The sequence below is a fragment of the Felis catus genome, chromosome B4 (genome assembly GCF_018350175.1).
Source record: "Felis catus isolate Fca126 chromosome B4, F.catus_Fca126_mat1.0, whole genome shotgun sequence".
NCBI classification, from domain to species: Eukaryota; Metazoa; Chordata; class Mammalia; order Carnivora; family Felidae; genus Felis; species Felis catus.
The window spans coordinates 12,841,621-12,861,089 of record NC_058374.1 but is presented as its reverse complement, the minus strand read 5'-3'; the positions used below and the strand labels follow the sequence as shown (position 1 = coordinate 12,861,089).

Below are 19,469 nucleotides of genomic sequence, written 5' to 3'. Positions count from 1 at the left end.
AAACGGAGAGGCGAACTCCGTACTTTCTCCTCATCGTGTCTGTGCAGAGCGGACAGGCACAGAAGCGCTGTGAGCGGCCGAGCTCAGGCAGAGGGAGCACTGGTGTCCGTGTGGCCCTTCTGCCACTTGCCTGACTCTTTGAACGGATGATCCTCTCGGCTCTGATCTGTAAAATAAGTGACTTCTATATTTCCAAGATGCCTTCCAAGTAGCATTTCTATAAATCTGTGATTCTGAAACATTCTTCTTTGCCCAGAAAAGGGAGTAAATAGTAAAACACCATGACATCAGAACTTGTTATTATCCAGACCTTAATATCTCGCAGATATAATTTATTCCGTTGAAATATAGCAAACATGTTAAACAAACATGTGTTGTAGCAGCAAGCCAGGGGAAAGTGTTAATCATATTTCCCACCAAGCCGTATTATAAATGAGCCCTGCTGAGGGCTCTCTTAAGTCGAAGTAAATTTAAAATTAACTTTGTTTAATTTGAGAAACCACTAAAGGCACTTTCTTGTAGACAGAGATGCCATTGTAGCAAAAGGAAGAGTATTGTTCTTTTCCGCCAGACTGCCGTGGCCTCAAATCTTTGAGAACCGCTGTGATTAAACAAGATTGCTCAGACCTCAAAGTCCCACCCGTTGGGGGGTACTGAAAAGGAGCCTTGTGGGTGTAGATTTACTCCTGATTCTGCCATGAAGGTCTTGAAACATGACCTCTCGGAAAAAAAAAAAAAAAAAAAAAAGGTGGGGATTGGCTAATTTTTAAAGTCTCTCCCGGTTCAGAAATTCCATGCTTCCGTAATCTTAGTCCAGATTCTCAGAAGCAAACCTAGAGAATTAAATAAATATAACTGGGAATCAATTTTCTGGATAGCTAGGGCCCTTTCCATTACAACAACCAACTGAAAATCCCGGCCCCGCACAGGGATCCGCACTAGGGGACCAACAATTTGACAGTCAGCATGGTCAGGTTTCGCTCTCCTCGACCAGCTGACTGCCCTGCAGTCTCTGGCATAGATAATTCGGTAGGATATTCTCATTTCATCAATAAACACGTTATTGTTGGCCTCACTGTATTTTCTTCACGTGTGAGTTAAAGATTTCGTTTTTAGGCACTTTAGTTGACGGACTGTGCTAAATCTCATTGTTAAATGAAATCCTAAATGAACTTCGAGGGCTCGGGGTCATCTCAAGACCTGTGGCCATTTACCGAAGGAATTCTTGACTTCTTTCAAGTTAAGTCACAGACCAGAGCAAAATGATTCTCAGGTTTATTCTGTCACCAACTGCTGCCTGACCTGTGCCAGCCACGCACGAGACAGCCGTGATCTCTGCCCCTGCCGAGCACGGCGTCTCGGTGATCGCTAAGCGTTATTTTGAAAACCATGGGTTAACGAATAACGAACTCGGGGCGGGGGGGGGGGGGGCATGCCTGGGAAGGTCACATCTCAGCCGAGACCTGGGGGGTGATGGACTGACGCTTTTAGGCAGGCAAGCCGAAGCCTTCTCCCGGCTGACCCTGAGGGAGAGCGGATGGAAGCAGTGGATTGAGATCCGGTCAGGATTGATGTCACGGCATTGTCCTAGGAGAAACTTTCTGATTCCTTCATAGGCTGGCATTTGTCCCCGTTAGCAGAAGTGGGAATAATAGTATTCCTCTTCATCGTGAATGTGTTGAAGACATTTTCCAAGATTCATTTTCTCTCCACCTTCCCACCGAGATTAAAAACAGATGTTATATTTAGTTCGTACCCACCTTCTTTATTTTTTTTAAAAATCAAAACGTTCTGCCTTCTATATCCTGTCTGTCTTCCTCCTGCTCCAAGTAACCTGAAGTTGGTGCGAACCTCTCCCATTTATGTTTTTCTACGTTATTGCCTAGGTGTGTGTCCAGAAATCCCATTGACTATGGTCTTACGAATTTATGAACCTACATACACAGCCTCATACTGTACTTTTGCAAATTTGTGTCCTTCTTTTCCCCAAGATTTATCCATCTCGGTATATTATAAATCTCATTTTTTCATCTTAACTGCAAAACCATACAAAGAAAGCAATTTTTTTCTCCAGTTTTCTACTAAGGGACAGTTAGGGTGGTTCTTGTGCACAGTTGCCTATGGCAACAGTCACCTTTGTGTTTCCTGTGGCTCATGTAGGAGTTTCTCCAGGGGACACGCAGGGAGCGGAGTGGAGTCACAGCGTATGAGCAACTTCAGCCTCATTAAGCGTTGTCAGATGGCTCTCTGACGTGACATATCATTTATATATCCACCAGCAACGTAAAAGAGATGCTATTTTTCCTCGTTCTTGCCCACACGTGGTGTTAACAAACTTGAATTTGTCCCAGTCTCAAATGGCGCCTCAGTGGTGGATTCCCTGATCATTAATAAGGTTGACCATCATTTCATATTTACTACCGTTTGGTTATTTGCCTCTGTGAGTGTCCATCCTTTGCCTGTTTTTTCCACTAGGCTGTTGTATTCTTATTGACTTCTATGAATTCTTTTGTCGGTTGCCTGTGTTACAGATGTTTGTTTTCTCTTACTTTCTAGCCTGTGAAAACTTTGCGTGTGACCTCTTCAGTCACACCAAAGTTTCGATTTAACAGCCAGATGGACTGCTTTGTGCTTTGTGGTTTCTTCTGTGCCCGTTTTAAGAAACTCTCCCGACCATAATAGAATGGTATTCTCTGCTTCTTTGTCCCAGCCCAAGTTTTATCTTTTATATTCAGATCTTTTTCATCCACTTGGAATTTACGTTTGCCTAAAACGTGAGGGAAGGATTTAATTTGCTTTTCTCCCTGGGCAGTCAGTCATTTTAACCTCATCCTCTTCGTTCACACGAATTGTCAACCCCTCTCAGTCGTATACTGAGCTCACGCTTTACCTGTTTGCACTTGGTCTTTTGTCTGCCTCTGAGCCTGCTTTCATTCGTCTAGCACTGCGCGAGCTCTTAGTATCTTACAGCTCCTGGCCTCCCTCCCTGTGTCCCCTCCCGCCCTTCCCCTCTGCTTCCGGTGGGTGTTTGGAGCTCTTCCTCCTCGGCTAGAGCCTGTAGCAATTCTTTGAATGAGGGTCTCTGTGGTGTATCATCTCAGTTTCTGTTCTGGACGTTTCTTTGTGGCACCCTCAGTATCGAAGGACGTGGACTCTAGGGGGATAATCTGTTCTGGACCGAGGGTTGTTTCTGCAGGGCAACTTGAAAACCTGCCACCGTCTTCCAGATTTTGTTGCTGTTGTGGGTCTGCTCCGAGTCCGTTGTTCTTTTATAGATAAACCGTCCTATCTGTCTGGCTGCTTTCAAGACCTCTTTGCTTTCCGTATTCTCTGTTTTCTTTCTAGCTATATATTTTTACTAATTTGCTGGGTTGTCTAATTTGTCATCGTAAGAGCAGGGTTCGGTGGTCATTCACGTGTAATCGACGGTGGGCTAAGAATCAGGCTCTACTCCAGCAGGTAAAAAATGCTCTCTTCGGGAAGGCTCTTTTGGTCTCAAAACACAGTGTTACTATCGCTGCCTTAGGAAGAAGCTGTTTTGTGAGCCTGCAGGATAGAAACACCCTGCCTGCACGCTGCCTGCCTTCCTCCCAGGTGACACTCATTCTCTCTGGCTCCTTTCTCTCTGCAGTCGGCTTCGTCCTCCTCCTTACCGGCTTCCTCTGCCCGGTTTCTGTCGCCTCCCCCCTGCCGCAATTCCGGTTTGCAAGGTGTGTCGGGGCCACTCAACACCAGGAGGTCTCAGCTTTGCCTACTATTGCTAAAGCCCTCATCCTCTCATTGTTTGCTGTTCTGAGGAGCTCAGCCTTTTGCGCAGTCTGCAGCTTAGCCTTAGGTCAGGTGCCCATCGCTGCTGTGGTCAGGCTGTGCTGCGGAGGGTACAGGTACGAAACATCCCTGCCCAGTTCGGCAGCGGGGGCTGGGGTGGGCCGTTTCCCACAGGCGTCCTTGAGCTTGGCCAGCCCCACACCATCCAGCTGCCTTTGGTTCAACTCAGACCTTCTGCATAGTTTTTCGTTCCAACATCTTGATTCCAAGAAGTGAGAGTACTGGGTTGTGACATCAAATGCTTCAGATACTGGAAAGACAACCCCTCCCCCCTTTACACATTAATTAGCTGCATCATAGCTTATCCATCAGGCCCTTGTAGGTCTGGTTATCGTGAGCTGGTTTCTCGGGCGTGAACCCCTGGGTGGTCTGGTCAAATCAGAGTTTGTACCTGCACGGCAGAGAGCCAGTCCCTAGGCCAGGAACACCTGCCCCAAGATATGGAGCATCGGCCCACCCCACACCATCAGCCAGCCCTTCTTCTAGCTCTTTCCCTTTGCCTCCTAGTACCTGAACTTCTACACTTCAATAAATCACAATGACTTCAATAAATCACAATGGGTTTGGAACGGGTAGCAAGCCCATGACTTGTGGATTTCAGCTGTCCGCATGAATTTGGTAAATGAAGCACCATAATATCATCAAAGGAAAGATACTCTATTAGAGTCCTAGTGGGCCAGAGTCATCAGTCTCCAAGCCAAAAATACCTGTAGACCCATCCTACCCAAGGCCCATTCTCCTTCTCCCTTCCTTGCTTCAGGCCAGCCGGCCCCTTTGGTCTAGAAGGGAGGTGATCTCACAACCCACCTGGCCCTCTGCCCTGCTGTCCACTGTGCTTCTGTTTTGGGCAAATGAAAGCGAGACCAGCGTTCACAGTGTTCGCAGGGAAGCCTGAACTTAGCTATTGATTTGCTTATATTTAGAATTCAGTCATTACTCTCTTACAGGATCTATGTGCTCATATATAACTTTAAAGTAAAAATTAAATAATTTAGGGTGCCTGGGTGGCTCAGTCAGTTAAGCATCCAACTTCTGCTCAGGCCATGATCTCACGGGTCGTGGGTTCGATCCCCACATCAGGCTCTGTGCCGACAACCCAGAGCCTGGAGCCTGCTTCGAGTTCTGTGTCTCCCCCTCTCTCTCTCTGCCCCTCCCCTGCTCACACTCTGTGTGTGTGTGTCTCTCTCTCTCTCAAAAATGAATAAACATTAAAAAATTAAAAAAAAAAAAAGGAAAGAGCAAAAACAAAATTTTAATTTATGCACAAAACAATCCCTATGAGCCGTGCGGTCTGAGGCCGATTGTTTAACCTGCCTGTACCTTGATTGTGTCTATAATGCAGGATTGAAAATACCTGCACCATCAGGTATTTTCAGCAAACATTAAATGAGATAGATGTGTAAAGTGCTTAGCTCGTGGGAAGCTTCACAGAATAAAGAGTAAAGGAAAGAGGAATGTGCCGGAAGGTGCCGGTGGCCTTCCAGCGGCTCCCAGGTGAGCAGGGGGAATGTGCACAGCCTGCAGGGAAAGCTAGTCTCCTCCGCCTGAGGGCTGGTCCGAGCGCTCCCACTCCTCGGCCCAGCCCCAGAACCCTCCTGCAGGGAGCTCTCGTTCTCACCCTTGTCCCCGGCCCCTCTCACGCTCTGGGAGATTGGCGGCGCCCGCGAGGCCCCGGCCTTCAGTTTTGCTTGACGTCCACCTTGATTTCCACTCGTCCGTTTGACCATAACTTAGAACTGCGTCATCAGAGCAGAGGTTGGGCTCTCACTGCCGGCCAGGTGTAGCCTAGGTAGAAGGCTCCACAGCGACATTAAAACTCCGTAGGTCCCCGCTTGCTTCTCAAAGTGTGCGATCCAGTGACTTCCTTCAAAAAGCCACACCATATTCTGTTTCTCCCAGCAAAGGGAGCCAGAAGAATCCAAATTAAGGGTCCTCTAGGAACCATTGTGTGAACAGATAGCTGTTTGGGGAACGCGGCCAATCCCCTCTGTTCTCAGCATGTCACATTCAGACACACTATATACCGCCTGTTCATTGATGATTACATTAAATGCCGCGTTCCCAGGGAAGGATCTGCTCAGCCACCACTAGCTTATTCATTATTTATATACAATTAAAGGGCACGCTTCGAATGAACACGAGCGTATGAGAAAAGCCATTCTTCATGTACACATCAGATTGAACATTTATCATTTCCCTAGTGACTTAACGTACTCTCTGTACCTTGGGACCTCAAATTATATTAAGCACCGGAGATGCTTTAACTCTTTTATTTAGTTTAATTGTTGGCCTTAGTCCGCTTGTTGGGATTATTTGGACTTGTTTAAAATTAGCCCTTGCTTCTCCTTAATATATTAGAATGGAAGAAGAGGGAAATTTCTTTTTAGTACCTATTGCATTCTAAGGATGAATGCAAATTGTTCTATGATTCTTAATGACCCACTATTAACATAGTAGGAAACCCAGTGCATTAATGCAATGCCTCTTTTCACATCATTACTCCTAATGGAACTGTTACCAGGATAATAGCTTGACCTTTCGCTACAGATTCAGACAGCAAAATATATTCTGCTTACTCGATACCTCTATTCACATAGCATATTGAGCATTTTCGGATCAATACAATGACAATCTTTTGGCCTTGTTCTAAGGTCTCATCTGCACAAGTTACACAGTATAGGATTGTATCTTCGGTAGACAGATTCAAGTTAAAAGTCTCTTTTAAGTTTGAATGTAATCCATAAAACAGAATGTCAGTAATACTCACGGTGGAAATATTTGTTTATATAGGTATTTTTCGAGAAGCCTAGTGCTGTGCCTTCAAAGGTCTCAGACACAGACCCGGAGACAGAGACCTCTCTGGCTTCTTTTTATTGTACCCAGATAAATTTTGATTTTTTTAATGTTTATTTATTTTTGAGAGAGACAGACAGACAGAGCTCTAGTGGGGGAGGGACAGAGAAAGAGGGACACACAGAATCCGAAGCAGGCTCCGGGCTATCAGCACAGAGCCCAACGCAGGGCTTGAACCCATGAACCGCGAGATCACAACCTGAGCCAAAGTCGGACACCTAACCGACTGAGTCACCCAGGCACCCCTGTACCTGGATAAATTTTAACTGAAAAAAGAAAAAAAATAGCCAGAAATTGTTGCCATTTTAGTGGGTGACGGTATTTGGGCCCAAGATTAGATTGGAAAGATCTGCTGAGAAGCCCCTCACGGAATGGGAGAAAACATTCCAGAGCCTTCCCTTTGGTTCTCCTAAACTTGGTTGTTGACATTGACATATGTGGTTGCTGGGAGTCATTCTGCATAATCCACATCAACTTTGCAATTTGGAACCACTACTTTCTAGTGTGTGCTAATTTGGATGCATGGATCTCGCAATCTAAGAAAAGAGGGCTTACTATGGAAATGAATTATACAAATAATATTACCGGGAGGGAGATGTTTACCTGGTAAGATGATATGTAAGACCATTTTTGTGGTACACATTTTCATATAAACTAATAGCATGCTAAATGCAATTAATTATTCTCTTCTGTTTGTTAAAATAGGACTTCGAGAACCTTTCGGCAACTCTCTGGTTAGGAAATGTTACTGTGGGCATCTGGATGTGATACGACCTTGTTTCTTTAACTGTATTCTATGAATTTAAAACTTCCTACTAATGCCGATAGGCGTTTCTTCCCCAATTAGTCTAAATTCATGAGCTCTTGTAATCGCTGCCATTAGAAACCAAACTGGAAAATATGCTTGTTCATCAAATATTTATTGACTTCTTGCTCAGTACGGGACACTGTGGTCAGTGCTCTGAGGGAGACCAGATTAATGAAGACCTTTGAAGCGGTCTGCAGTCTGGCAGAGGAGATTCAAGATCACACCTACCTCGGGGATATCGCGTCCCCTGCATCCCTCCCGAGGGGAGACCGCCTGCTCGCCCACGTTCACATGCCATGTACTGGGGAGCCTGGGGGATACTCCCCCCGACCCCTGACCCTTAGTTCTACTTCCCAGTCATCACCCTTCCTCTGCACAGCTGGGGCTGGGGTGGACCCTGTCCATCAAGGCTCTTATCACAGCTGCGCGCCTTCCTCTCGCTCTCAAGGCCTGCTGGCACCTTGAGTGGCTTCACTGTGCCCATGAAAGATCCGCCTGGCCTTCCAGCCACATCATGCCGGGCCCTCCTCCACGGTGACCACACCTTAGCGCTCTCCTACAGAGCTCCGCTGCCGACGCTCTCTACTCCAGCCTGACACTCTCAATTGCCCTTACTCTCTCACCTCCTTGCCAACCCCACTGCTAGGCCATTCCCCGATCCCCAGAGATTTCTCCAAGTGTGTGAGCCTCTTTCTGGCTTTACTTCCTTCCCAGATTCGTGTAGGGAGGCAGGGAGCGAAGAAAGCGGAGGTAATTAATTGCAGCCGACCTCTTCCAGCGCTTTGTATCCTTGTCCTTCTGCCAGAACTGTCCAGCAGAGTCCTACCCTGGGCCGGTCCTGCCATCCGGTGGTACCACACCCAGCTCGGAGCTGCGAGGTGCCACGGGATCGTGGCCTGCTCTTGTGCTTGGCGTCCTGACATCCTCAGTCGGCTGCCTTCCTATTCTTATTATCAGAGGCAATTCCGGACCTTCGCCCACGCTCTCCGTACCCCTCACTGTGGAGGCACTGAGCCTCAGGAGTGATTGGCCCAGGCTGTGCCACTTCTAAATCTACCCCATTCCCCATCCCGTCCGGGCTCAGAGTGGGCATCTTCTTCCTGTTCAAGGACAGCCTCCACTTCTGGACCCCACCACCTTAGCCGTGGTTCCCGTGACTGCCTCCTGCCTTCCCCAGAATCCTGGCTGCTTCCCTCAGCCTGTAAACCAGGCCCGTGTCTCCCCAGCCTGCAGCCCTCCCCCAGCTTCCCCTCCAACCCCTCATCTCTTCCTTCCCCCACGGAACCCGGGTTTTTCTGGAATGCCATCTGTGGCCACCCTGCCGCTCCCTCGAGGGCCTCCCGTGACACTGCGAGAACCGCCCTGCCCGACCCTCTCTTGCACTTCAGACGGTTGTCTGTTGTCCTCTTTAGCACCACTCGCCCTTCTTTACGAGACCTCACTTCCGGTTCCCCCGACTTGGCCCTCAGAAGCCAAGCTTGTGCGTTCATCTCCTTCCAGCTGGGGTTCCCTCTGGCCCTGTACTCGGCCCACCCAGTGCTGTTCCGTCGCTGTGTTCTCGCTGGCCGACGTTCTTTCTTGTTGCCTCAATCACCACATAGAAATATGTGCCTCCTGGGGCGCCTGGGTGGCTCAGTTGGCTGAGTGTCCGACTTCAGCTCAGGTCATGATCTCATGGTCTGTGGGTTCGAGCCCCATGTCGGGCTCTGTGCTGACAGCTCGGAGCCTGGAGCCTGCTTCGGATTCTGTGCCTCCCTCTCTCTCTGCCCCTCCCCAGCTCATGCTCTGTCTCTGTCTCAGTCTCAAAATGAATAAAAAAAATTAAAAAAGAAAAAGAATCGTGCCTCCCAGGCCCGTATCTTCTGCCTGGACCCCTTCCCCGAATCCTGTCCCCCCCCATGGGTGCTCCGCCAACACCCCAAATCAGCATGGCCCAAACCAAACCCAGTCCAGCCTGCCTTGCCCCTCAGACATTCCCTTGCTCCCATATTTACCAGGTCATAGGATTCCCCAGAAATGCCAGTTCTAGATACCATTCCAGTCACCTGCCGCCTTCACTCTCGCTGCCCTTACACAGAGGACAGCAGTGGCTTCCTGCAGGGAGCCCCTGCCTGCTTCCACTCCCAGACCTAGACCCCCCACTGCCCCTCTTCACCACGTCCTCCACGACTGGATGGGCTACCCTTGTGTATGGGCTTCTTCCTTCTTTCAAATGATTTCCTGATGCTAAGTTCCTAGGAGCAAGATTCTCAGGTATCAAGCCCCTCGTTCTGTATTGACCACCTCACTTCCCAGAAGGGTTCTGCCATTTATGCCAACGGCAATGTTTGAATGTGCCGGGTCCCCACCATTTTAGCAGTGTTATTAGCTTAACATTCATTGTGTTTCTAATTTAGTAGAGACAAAGTGTGTTTTGCAGTTCTTTGGTTTATATGTTTTCTGAACATCTTTCCTAGATACACTTTGTTCATCTGTAGAGGCTTTTGAAGTTGCTCCTTTATTTGAACGAACTCTTTTGGGGCAGGGGGTAGATATTGAACCTTTTTGGTTGTATTTAGCACAATGAGCTTTTCTCGTTCTAAGGAAATGTTTCTTTTTCATTCAATAGAAATTTTTGGGGCACCTGGGTGGCTCAGTCAGTTGAGCATCTGACTTGGGCTCAGGCCATGATCTCATAGTTCATGAGTTCGAGCCCCGTGTCGGGCTCTGTGCTGACAGCTTGGAGCCTGGAGCCTGCCTCGGATTCTATGTCTCCCTCTCTCTGCCCCTCCCCTGCTCGCTCGCTCTCTCTCTCTCTCTCTCTCTCAAAAATAAATAAACTTAAAAAAAATTAGCTTTATATAATTGAATCTGTCATCATTTTCCTCGGTCATTTCTTTTTTAAAAAGAAACCTTTAAAGCTTTAAAACTACCAGTACTTTAAAAGGCAACGTGAGTGTAGGTCTTGTCCTTACAGAGAGCAGGTAGCAAAGATGGGGTGTGAAGGCGCTCGGGGGTAGAGGGAGTCAGAAAGGTCCACAGCAGCTCTGAGATGGGCAGCCACACACGGTGTAGCTTTCATAAAGCCATTGTCCTGTCTCCCTCTCGTCCTGTCACACGATTCTCTCCATAGTTCCCTCTGCTTACCAGGTAGCTCTCCTAGGTGCTGGCACAGCACGCAAGAGGCTGACTCAAAGTACAAATGGGGACTTTCATTAAGACACACTGCACAGGGGCGTCTGGGTGGCTCAGTCGGTTAAACTCCCGACTCCTGGTTTGGGCTCAGGTCATGATCTCACTGTGAGTTCAAGCCCCGTGCTGGGCTCTGCACCTGCTTGGGATTCTCCCTCCCTCTCTCTCTCTGTCTCAAAATAAATAAACTTAAGAAGACACAACTGCATTATTATTGAGTACTGATTTGGTAGGAATCACCACGAGAACACCATCTTTCTGTGTAATCTTGCATGAGATTAGATTTAACAACAGTAATAATACATTTGCTGAATTTTTTCATGGGGCCAGTGGACCCATAGGAAGCGTTTTCTTCTCTGCCCATAAGACACATACACGCAAGCGGAAAGAGCAGTACCATAGAACTGCTTCTATTTTATAGCCGGTTTCATTCCGAAGCACAGTTCACTGTACATGAGCAGGGCCCCTGCCAACCTCCGTCCTTACCAAAGGAATGTAATGTGGGGATTGAAGCCACGCACTACGGAACTGACGTCTTCTAGAAATACGCCCTTTTTTTTTTTTTTATTCTTGGGATATATTCCCATTTCAGATCTGCATGTTTTTTTATTTGCTGAAGTATTTAACACTATTTCACATTTTCTTTCAGTCTTCACAGAAAAATACTGTACCGCTAATCATGTGGATAAACTTCCTGGCCCGAGAGACTGGGTACAGATTCTACAGGATCAAATTAAACTGGCCAGAAGAAGGTTAAAAAGAGGCTCAGGTATGAATAAGCCGTGAGAAAATAATTGCCAAAGCCCTCAATTGAAATCTTGGACGTTGTAAAATACGATTCTTTGCTCTAGGGTATTTTCACTGTCTTTTTGTCTTTTGAAGGAAAAGCTCTAGCTAATGTGCTGTGGTTTCTATTTTAAAGTCTTAGGCAAATGAATCTGGAAATTCACCTGAAGATTAAATAGTAAAAATTCTGTCAGACCATTTAATTTTAACAGTATAAAACGAAGAAGATGGCTAATCTTATTTTGTGGCTTTATGTGTTTTATCTGTGAAACTGGGTCTCTCTTGTGTGACTTCCTTCTGTTTGCTATTGACTTTTGTTTGTTTGGATCTGCATGACTTTCAGAAAAAATACCAGTTGCTTAAGGTAACAAAAATAACAATAACCCTCCTATCAGAAACACCACATGAAACAGATTAAGTCAAGTGTGTATTTTTCAAATCTGGCTTTGGGGATTCTGAGATTATTTTAGTTGAATTATGACAATTTGGATTTGGTCATTTGAGGCCTCAAATGACAGCCAATTTACCAGTGAAGAATCCCCTCGAGGCCAGTTTTTTGCCATCATGTAAGAATAATCATCTCTAGGAGGCCACAAACCTCTAGATACTATTTTTAAAATAAGCAACCAGGGGCACCTGGGTGGCTCAGTCCGTTAAGCGTCTGACTCTTGATTTCGGCTCAGGTCATTATCACAGTTCGTGAGTTGGAGTGTGGAGTCGGCTTGAGATTCTCTCTCTGCCTCTCTCTGCACGCCCCCCCCCCCCCCCCCCGTCTCAAAATACTTCTCTCGGAATAAAAAATAAATACAGCAAACAATTCTGATCAAACCTCAGGACACCCGGCCTGCTAAGAGCCTCCGTGTTTCTATAGCTGGAGAATGCCCAGGGACTGTCATACATCTGGCTGGTACAGAGGCCCAGAGAACAGCAGCACAGATGCGTGGGCCTGTGTCTCTACCAGATCCTTTATGTGAACTCACAATGTACTAGAGCAGTGAGCGGCCTGAGTCAGCGAGCGCCCCGGGGGAGAGCTCCCGGCACAGGCTGGGAGCGCCCCTGAGGCTGCAAGACTTGGCCGTAAGGGACCAAGTGCATCTTCACTGTGAAAAACCTTACAGCTCGCTTCTGTAAAGTAGCCATCAGGACTTCACATATTTAGCTGTAGAGGATTTTTTCTTTAAATTAAAATCTTCCCTTCCTCTTTTTTTTTTTTAACCGTTTGCTTCCTTTTGTACTAATTGATACTCTTTATAAAGAGCAGTGGACTACTGCTTCTTGTCATTGGTGGAAACGTATTGGGTAGCCTGCGGGCAGCAAGGTGAAGCGGAGTCCAGAGACCTGGCTCTGCAGTCTCTCTGCTCTTTACCAGCCCCGGACCTCAGGCAAGTCACTCCACCCATCCAGTCCTCTGTGTCTCTCTCACAACGCAGACAGAAAAATAAAGTCTGCTTCACAGTTGTCATGAGGTTCCAGATCTGTCATACAGGAATGTCTTCATAAACAAAACGAGCGTGCCCTCTGAAAACGTCTGTATTGGTGCCCGGCGGCACCGGGAGCCTCCTCGTGTCCCAGGTCAGAGGGCCAAGTGCCCCCTCTGTGCCCGGCGGGGGCCCCCCTCTGCTCCTGTTGTCCCAGCATAACTGCTACTGATGCCCTCTTCACCCACAGAGGTTTTGGGGCTTGGGTGATAAATCATCCCCTCACCCTTCCCCCAGCTCTCTCCGTTTCTCTGCCTTCTTTTTTGTAATCTACAAATCATCGCAAATAAATGCAGCGAGGTACACTGGGGAGAACAGGTCTGAATTCCCAGCTCCCGTCTGCCATTTACAAATTCCTGGGACCTTCTCTGAGCCTCAGGCTTTCCATATATATAACAAGGCTAATACCTACCCTCTTGGGTGTTTTCAGTGTCAGAATCAGACAATGTAAGTTTTGCCACTAATATAGAGCTGACGCGGAATGCTCAAAAAGTGTTCATGCCCTCCCCTCCTTCCCTCTGCCGCCCAAAACAAAGCAGAACTATTCCTTCAACCCTACCATTTCTTTTTTTGAAATATGTTTTAAATGTTTATTTATTTAAGAGACAGCATGTGTGTGGGAGGGGTAGAGAGAGAGAGGCAGACAGAGAATCCCAGGCAGGCTCCTTGCTGTCAGCTCAGGCCCTGATGTGGGGCTCGACCCCACAAACCGTGAGATCATGACCTGAGCCGAAATCAAGGGTCAGTGTCTTAACCAACTGAGCCACCCAGGAGCCCCTATCCCTGCCATTTCTTAAAACCGCTACCGTCTCTTTCTCCGGAAGGTGTTGGTCAAATTTCCTCCCAAAGGGTTTGCATTCCCTGAGTTGGCTTCCCCGACCTGTTTAGAACCCATTGCATTTTGTCCTCTGGCCCCGCACCTCTACAGACGCTCTTCCTGCAGTCACCACGGAGGTCAGATTCCCCTTCTGTTACACCAACACTCTGTTTGACCTGCATGTTGATTTTGACTCTGTCGGATCTCATCCTTCTTAAAGTCTCTTCCCTCGGGTTCTGGGGTTTCCCTGTCTTTGCCTCTCCTCCCGGTTCTCCCGCACTGCCTTCCGTCTCATCCACGGCCTCCTCCTCCTTCGGTCTAATCCACGGTCTAAACCACGTGGTTCGCTTTCCATTCCTGGTGCTGTTCTCATTCTAAAGCCTCATCCGGGACTTGAACTGTCCCACCATCGCTGACTCACCAGTGTGCAGCTCTAGATGTGGCCATGTCCCAAGACCCTAGACTTCATTCTTTGAGAATTACATCTGTTTCGTGCCCCAACCCTGATTAGACACTTCTAGCTTCCTGTCTTCCCCAAACACAACCCCTTCTACACACCCCTCCAGCACGGCAAGCGGGGTCCTTGACAGGCTAGTCCCACCCTCCTCCCCCACTTCTCTTGCCAGAGGCCTGTGTCTGCCCGCCTCACCAGCGCCTCCTTACTCTGAGAAATGCTGGGCTCTCACACTCATGCTTGCCCTCTGTCCAGAAAACAGCACCTCCTCTTGTCACAGATCTTAAAGGCGACTTCCTCCTGGAGCCTTCATTGGTGGCCCCAGCGCTTTGGTCTTCTGCCAGGGTGACACTCCGGGCTCCTCCAGTGACCACGAGACCCTCAGGAGCAGAGTCTGCATCGGGGTCGTGTTTCTATCCCAAATGTCTAGAACAGCGTGTGGCACATTGCAGACACACAAGAGTGTTTGTTGAATGAGCCAACGAATCAGTCGATGAAAAAGAAGAGACGATAATCCACAACAAAAAGGTCTTATTGTTTAGCTCAATCTGGTTGCATGAGATCCTGGATAATATTCCATATGTGCCTTACCTGACATTCAAATATTCAAATATTTATTCCACAGGGTGGCCACATCCCCGAGCTCTGTCCCCAGGGACATGGTCCCTAGGACTCCTGGGGATGCCTGTGACCACTTACATGGTGTCCCTTAGTCCTTGGCGTCCCTTCCTTCCCCCTTCTCGAGCCCGTTTTCTCATTTCCTTGTGCACACCCCACCTCCTTAGTCCCCTCCCACTTTCCTCTCTTCCCCCTTCTTCTCCCAAAGGTTCAGAGCCGTGTGTCATGGCGGCCTGACCTCACTCAGGGTAGATTAACTGAGTAACACGTAGGAAGAGTAACTTCCTGCTAGTGGGTCCCTCCTCCCTTCCTATTCCACATGTCTGCTGCTGCCTCAGCCTTACTTGCCTTACAAAGGCCCCCTTTTATTATGTAAGCCTCCTTAGACTTCAGTCTCCAGGAAGGGGTTGGGGGGTGAAAGCCTTGTTTTACAGTTGAATGACAGGTGTTACAAGGATAACTGCCCAGTAGATACACAGCAACTAACCCCTTACTGAGCCCTGATGCCCTGTTGGGTGCTGTGTTCTCCTCAGTTTTATATCCCAAATCAAATGTCATTTGTTAAGCCTGAATGGTGTCTTTGCTAGTAAGTATTAAGTTGGTCTTGTGTTGCCTAAAATCTGCCTTGGCGATCTTGCCTGCTTGGGTACGGAAGAACTTTGTTTACCTGTTGATTTGCCAGGGGAAATGGTTGAAGCCCAAGACACAAAGACGCTAAATAGGCAGGCCTGAAAGAAATCAAAAATTTGCCATAGTGATGAGACCTGAATTTAATACTCCATGAGCCCAAAAGAGAGGAAAAGGGCCAAAGTACCCCAAGAACCAGCCACTCGACTTCCTTTGGGTTCTTCCACACACCGGTCCCAGTGATGCCGCAAACTTGTAGCCGGAGGTTGGCTCGCATATTCCTGCACCCCTGCCTAGGGTCCACAGAAGCTGCCTGGTGTCGGCCTGCTCCACAGTGTGGAATGTGAAACATGCCTGGAACAACTTGGGAGCTTGAGGGAAAAGAAGTGTACAAATCCAGAGTACGGAGTCTACTGGTTCAGGTACTGCAGGGTGAGCTCGGAGAAAGGAAGAGGGCTTTGGGCTCCAGAACACGTGCCTCTCGCTGAGGAGATGATTACAAGTCCCTAGGGGACCTGAAAAGTCTAGGTTTGAAGAGAAACCTCTGAAGGGAGAAGACATGAAAAGTAGAGAGAATACTGAGTATATATGGAGTGCACCGCGGAAGGCTGGTCTCAGACACTCAGAAACAGCCTGCGCTTTCAACCTCCTCCAGAAATGTAGTTTGAACTGGTCATTGAGGAATCTTCTGTTTGTCCCAGAGGAAGGTGGCCTTACCCGAAATAATCGTGTTTTCTCTTGATGACTTCCTTGTCCCATCTTCTAAAACCTTTCAGTCTGCTGGAGCTCCCTTCTGCCTGCCGGAGGGGACGCTGCCTGATTCATGAATCACTTGGTAAAGCTAACTCGATCTTCACATTTACCCAGTTGAATTGTTTTTAACGCTGGAAATGGGCCACATGACTAAAATGGGAAGTTTGGCTTAAATTTTGTTTCCTCTTTGTGAGGTATTCTGGAAGCCTCTTTGACGTATAGTTTCTATACCATACTTTTTTTTTTTTTAAGTTTATTTATTTTGAGAGAGAGAGAATGAGAACAAGCAAGGGAGGGCAGAGAGAGGGGGACAGAGGATCTGAAGCGGGCTCTGTGCTGAGAGCAGAGAGCCCCATACGAGGCTTGAACTCATGAACCGTGAGGTCGTGACCTGAGCCAAAGTCAGGAGTTGGATTCTTAACGGACTATACCATTCATTTTTTAACAAAGAGAGGGAAAGATCCATGTATAAAAGCTGGTTGGAAAAAAAGTTAATCCTGATATAAATTTGTGTTTGATAAATTAAAAACAACTGTGTTTCCTCATACTCTATCTTTTATACATAACCACACCTTTTTTTGTTTTTCCTACTGCTAGATGCAGAGACCAATTACTGTGAGCTCTGGAATCCATTCCCTTCCATGCTTCCCCCCAGTGAACACACGTGCACACGGTGGGGACGTCCCTCCACATTCCTGGTTCTCTTTCCCACCGACTGGCCACTGAACACATTTCTTAACCATCCAGCATTTATATTAGTAATTCACATGACACACACATCTCACACACACGTGCCTGTCTGTGCCCAGCGGGATCCCAACCGTAGACCCTTCACTTCCTGCGGAAGCGCCCTGGTCTTTGGTCATCATCGTATTCGATTCGGGGCATTTTCACGCCTGACCACTGATCTGCCTAGATATTTGTGATTGGTGCCTTGGCACTTCTCTTCTGCCTTTTCGGCAGGTTCCTTGTGCATCTGAGAAGGTGGAGGTGGCCGGAGGACAAAAGTAGCCCTGAAGTACAGACCCAGCTAGACCAGATGTCAGCCTCTCAGCAGTGACTGGCCACATAGGCTCTATCGCCTGATTTTGTCAAATTCTATTACACTAAAGTCTCCTCAAGCGGCTTCAAAGTGGGACCCTTGCAGATTGAGACTAGAGCCACTCGCCTTTCCTTCCTGAGGCTGATAGGAACGGAGAGGCCGACATCAATGACGTTGCTCCCTCTCGTGTTTTTTTGTCTTGATTACTCAGTCCAAACGATAACAACAAACAGTGTCTCATAGATGTTCCCACAGCTTCAACCTTATTTATCATATTTGGCTCAATTCCTGGAATTAGGGACAGACGCTAACTGGGCAAGCTAATCAACTCAGTGCTCGAGGAAGCCCAAACTGCCTGTAGGAAGAAGCGCTCCATACAGATTTGAGAGGTTGTTGTGCAAACCCAAAGAGAAATTCATTTGGGGCTCCCATCACATGTAATAATTTTTTTCTGTAACTGGAATGATTCCTTTCCCGGTGTGGATTTTTATCATTTTCATTACATTATTTCCTCAGAGCTGAAATCACAATTTTTTGTGTTAGATCTAAGAGTAAAACTGTCACTGCTATTAAATTTTTATTGGACTTGCTCAATCTTTTCTAAATTTCACAACTTGACTGTCACCGGGGAAGAAAGACCGTGAGCTTGTGGTTACAGACAGATGTTATAATTAAATTTCAGTAACACAGCCACGTTCTTCATCCGTGACACTTGGCCCCGTGCGTGCAGCTAACATACACTAATTTACATATAATAATTTGTCTGTTTTTCGGATGCATATGTTCTGTTTTTGCTAAAGCCCAGAATTGCATAGGCCTGGGTTATGAAAGTGGGGATAACGGAGTTACAAAGGGAAGGGCTTTGTTATAACTACATAGAAAGTCATTTTACGTGTAAAGTAGAGAAAGTTACTGAAGTAGAAAATGAACTAGAAGTTGAAGATTTAAAGAAAAAAAAAAGCTCATAGGGATGCATAGGGACGTACATTTGGATTATTAACAGCAAAGAGGGAGATTAAGAGCCCAGGCATGGACCTGACTCACAGCCGGGATGGCGTCACTCACTGGCTGTATTCCCTTAGTCTCTCTCTCTCTCTCTCTCTTTTTTTTTTTTAAGTTTATTTATTGGTTTTCGTAATCTCTATACCCAGCGTGGGGCTCGAACCCACAACCCCAAGAAGCAGAGTTGCACGCCCCACCAAGCCAGCCGGGCGCTCCAGATTACCTTAGCCTCTTAGCCTCTCTCTGTCCCAGTTCCGTTTGCTCAAATGGGCATAAAAACAACCCCCCCCACCCCTTTGTAGGGTTTTCTAAGAGTTAAATGACGCAATGTACGTAAATTGCTCAGTAAACAGTAAACATCTAATAAACGGTGGTGGCAGTTGTTGCTATTATTATTACTGAAGACTTTTTAAAATCCTAGACAACTCATCCAGAGAGGAACGCTGTTAACATTTTAGTATGTCCTGTACTTCATCGATAAGCCTATTTTAAAGTGTTTAATCTTTTCCATCTGTCCTAGCGCTTGAGTCGAATGTCTTACGTTATTAAATATTCACCTACAACATCATTTTAGAGGGGAAGAGTAGACACGCTTCTCCAGCCCAAGCTGGTCTCGACTGTGGTGTCTCCGCTGGGCATTTTCTTTGCGGTGGACGTAGCAGGTCAGCAGACAATGGTGTGTGGCAATCTGAGGACAAGGTGTTAGAGAACGAAGTGGAGTCGAAATCTTTGAACGTCTCTGACCCCCTGATTGTGTTCAAAGCCACAGCGATAAAAACAGGGGCATGGTATTCTCTTCCCACCAACTCAGCATTACAGCCCGGTGGCACAAGGCAGCCCCACGTGGCTGGCCCCACACACGCGTGTGCCGCGGCGGGAAGGTGGCCGGGAGAGGAAGCCAGCCCCGGGATGGAGGGAGCAGTCGCCGAAATTCTCCACTTGGCCGTAACGAAATGTTCTGACCTGTCCACAGCATCTGCCCAGAGAGACTGACGGGCCCCATCGGTTATCAGGAGACAAACGAGCGCTTTCTTTTTTACATGTAGCGGAAGGTTTTCTCTGACTGAGGATCTGCCTTTGGAAAACCCTTAAGAAGATTAAAACACAGCAGACGTGAGCAAAGGTTTGCATTTTGAAACAGAGACGTGACAAAGCTTTTGAAGATACACTTATTCCTTCTGACTTTCTCTATGACTAAATTGATGCCAATTTCCAGTCATCTCCGAAGAAGG

At 47.3% G+C, this 19,469-nt stretch overlaps 1 protein-coding gene and 1 long non-coding RNA gene across 20 annotated transcripts in view; one reads left to right on the top strand and one right to left on the bottom strand.

Annotated features, from left to right (window-relative positions):
* BEND7 (BEN domain containing 7) overlaps positions 1-19,469 on the top strand; it is an 81,952-nt gene that overhangs the window by 56,028 nt on the left and 6,455 nt on the right. For all 19 annotated transcript variants that reach the window (XM_045060888.1, XM_045060899.1, XM_045060885.1 and 16 more), the window contains one exon: positions 11,310-11,429. In XM_045060888.1, the coding sequence (XP_044916823.1) occupies positions 11,310-11,429 (120 nt within the window). The remainder of the gene's footprint in view (positions 1-11,309; positions 11,430-19,469) is intronic.
* LOC102901935 overlaps positions 14,972-19,469 on the bottom strand; it is a 58,149-nt gene continuing 53,651 nt past the window's right edge. The window contains exon 6 of the long non-coding RNA XR_006600302.1: positions 14,972-19,324. This is a non-coding gene — a long non-coding RNA (uncharacterized LOC102901935). The remainder of the gene's footprint in view (positions 19,325-19,469) is intronic.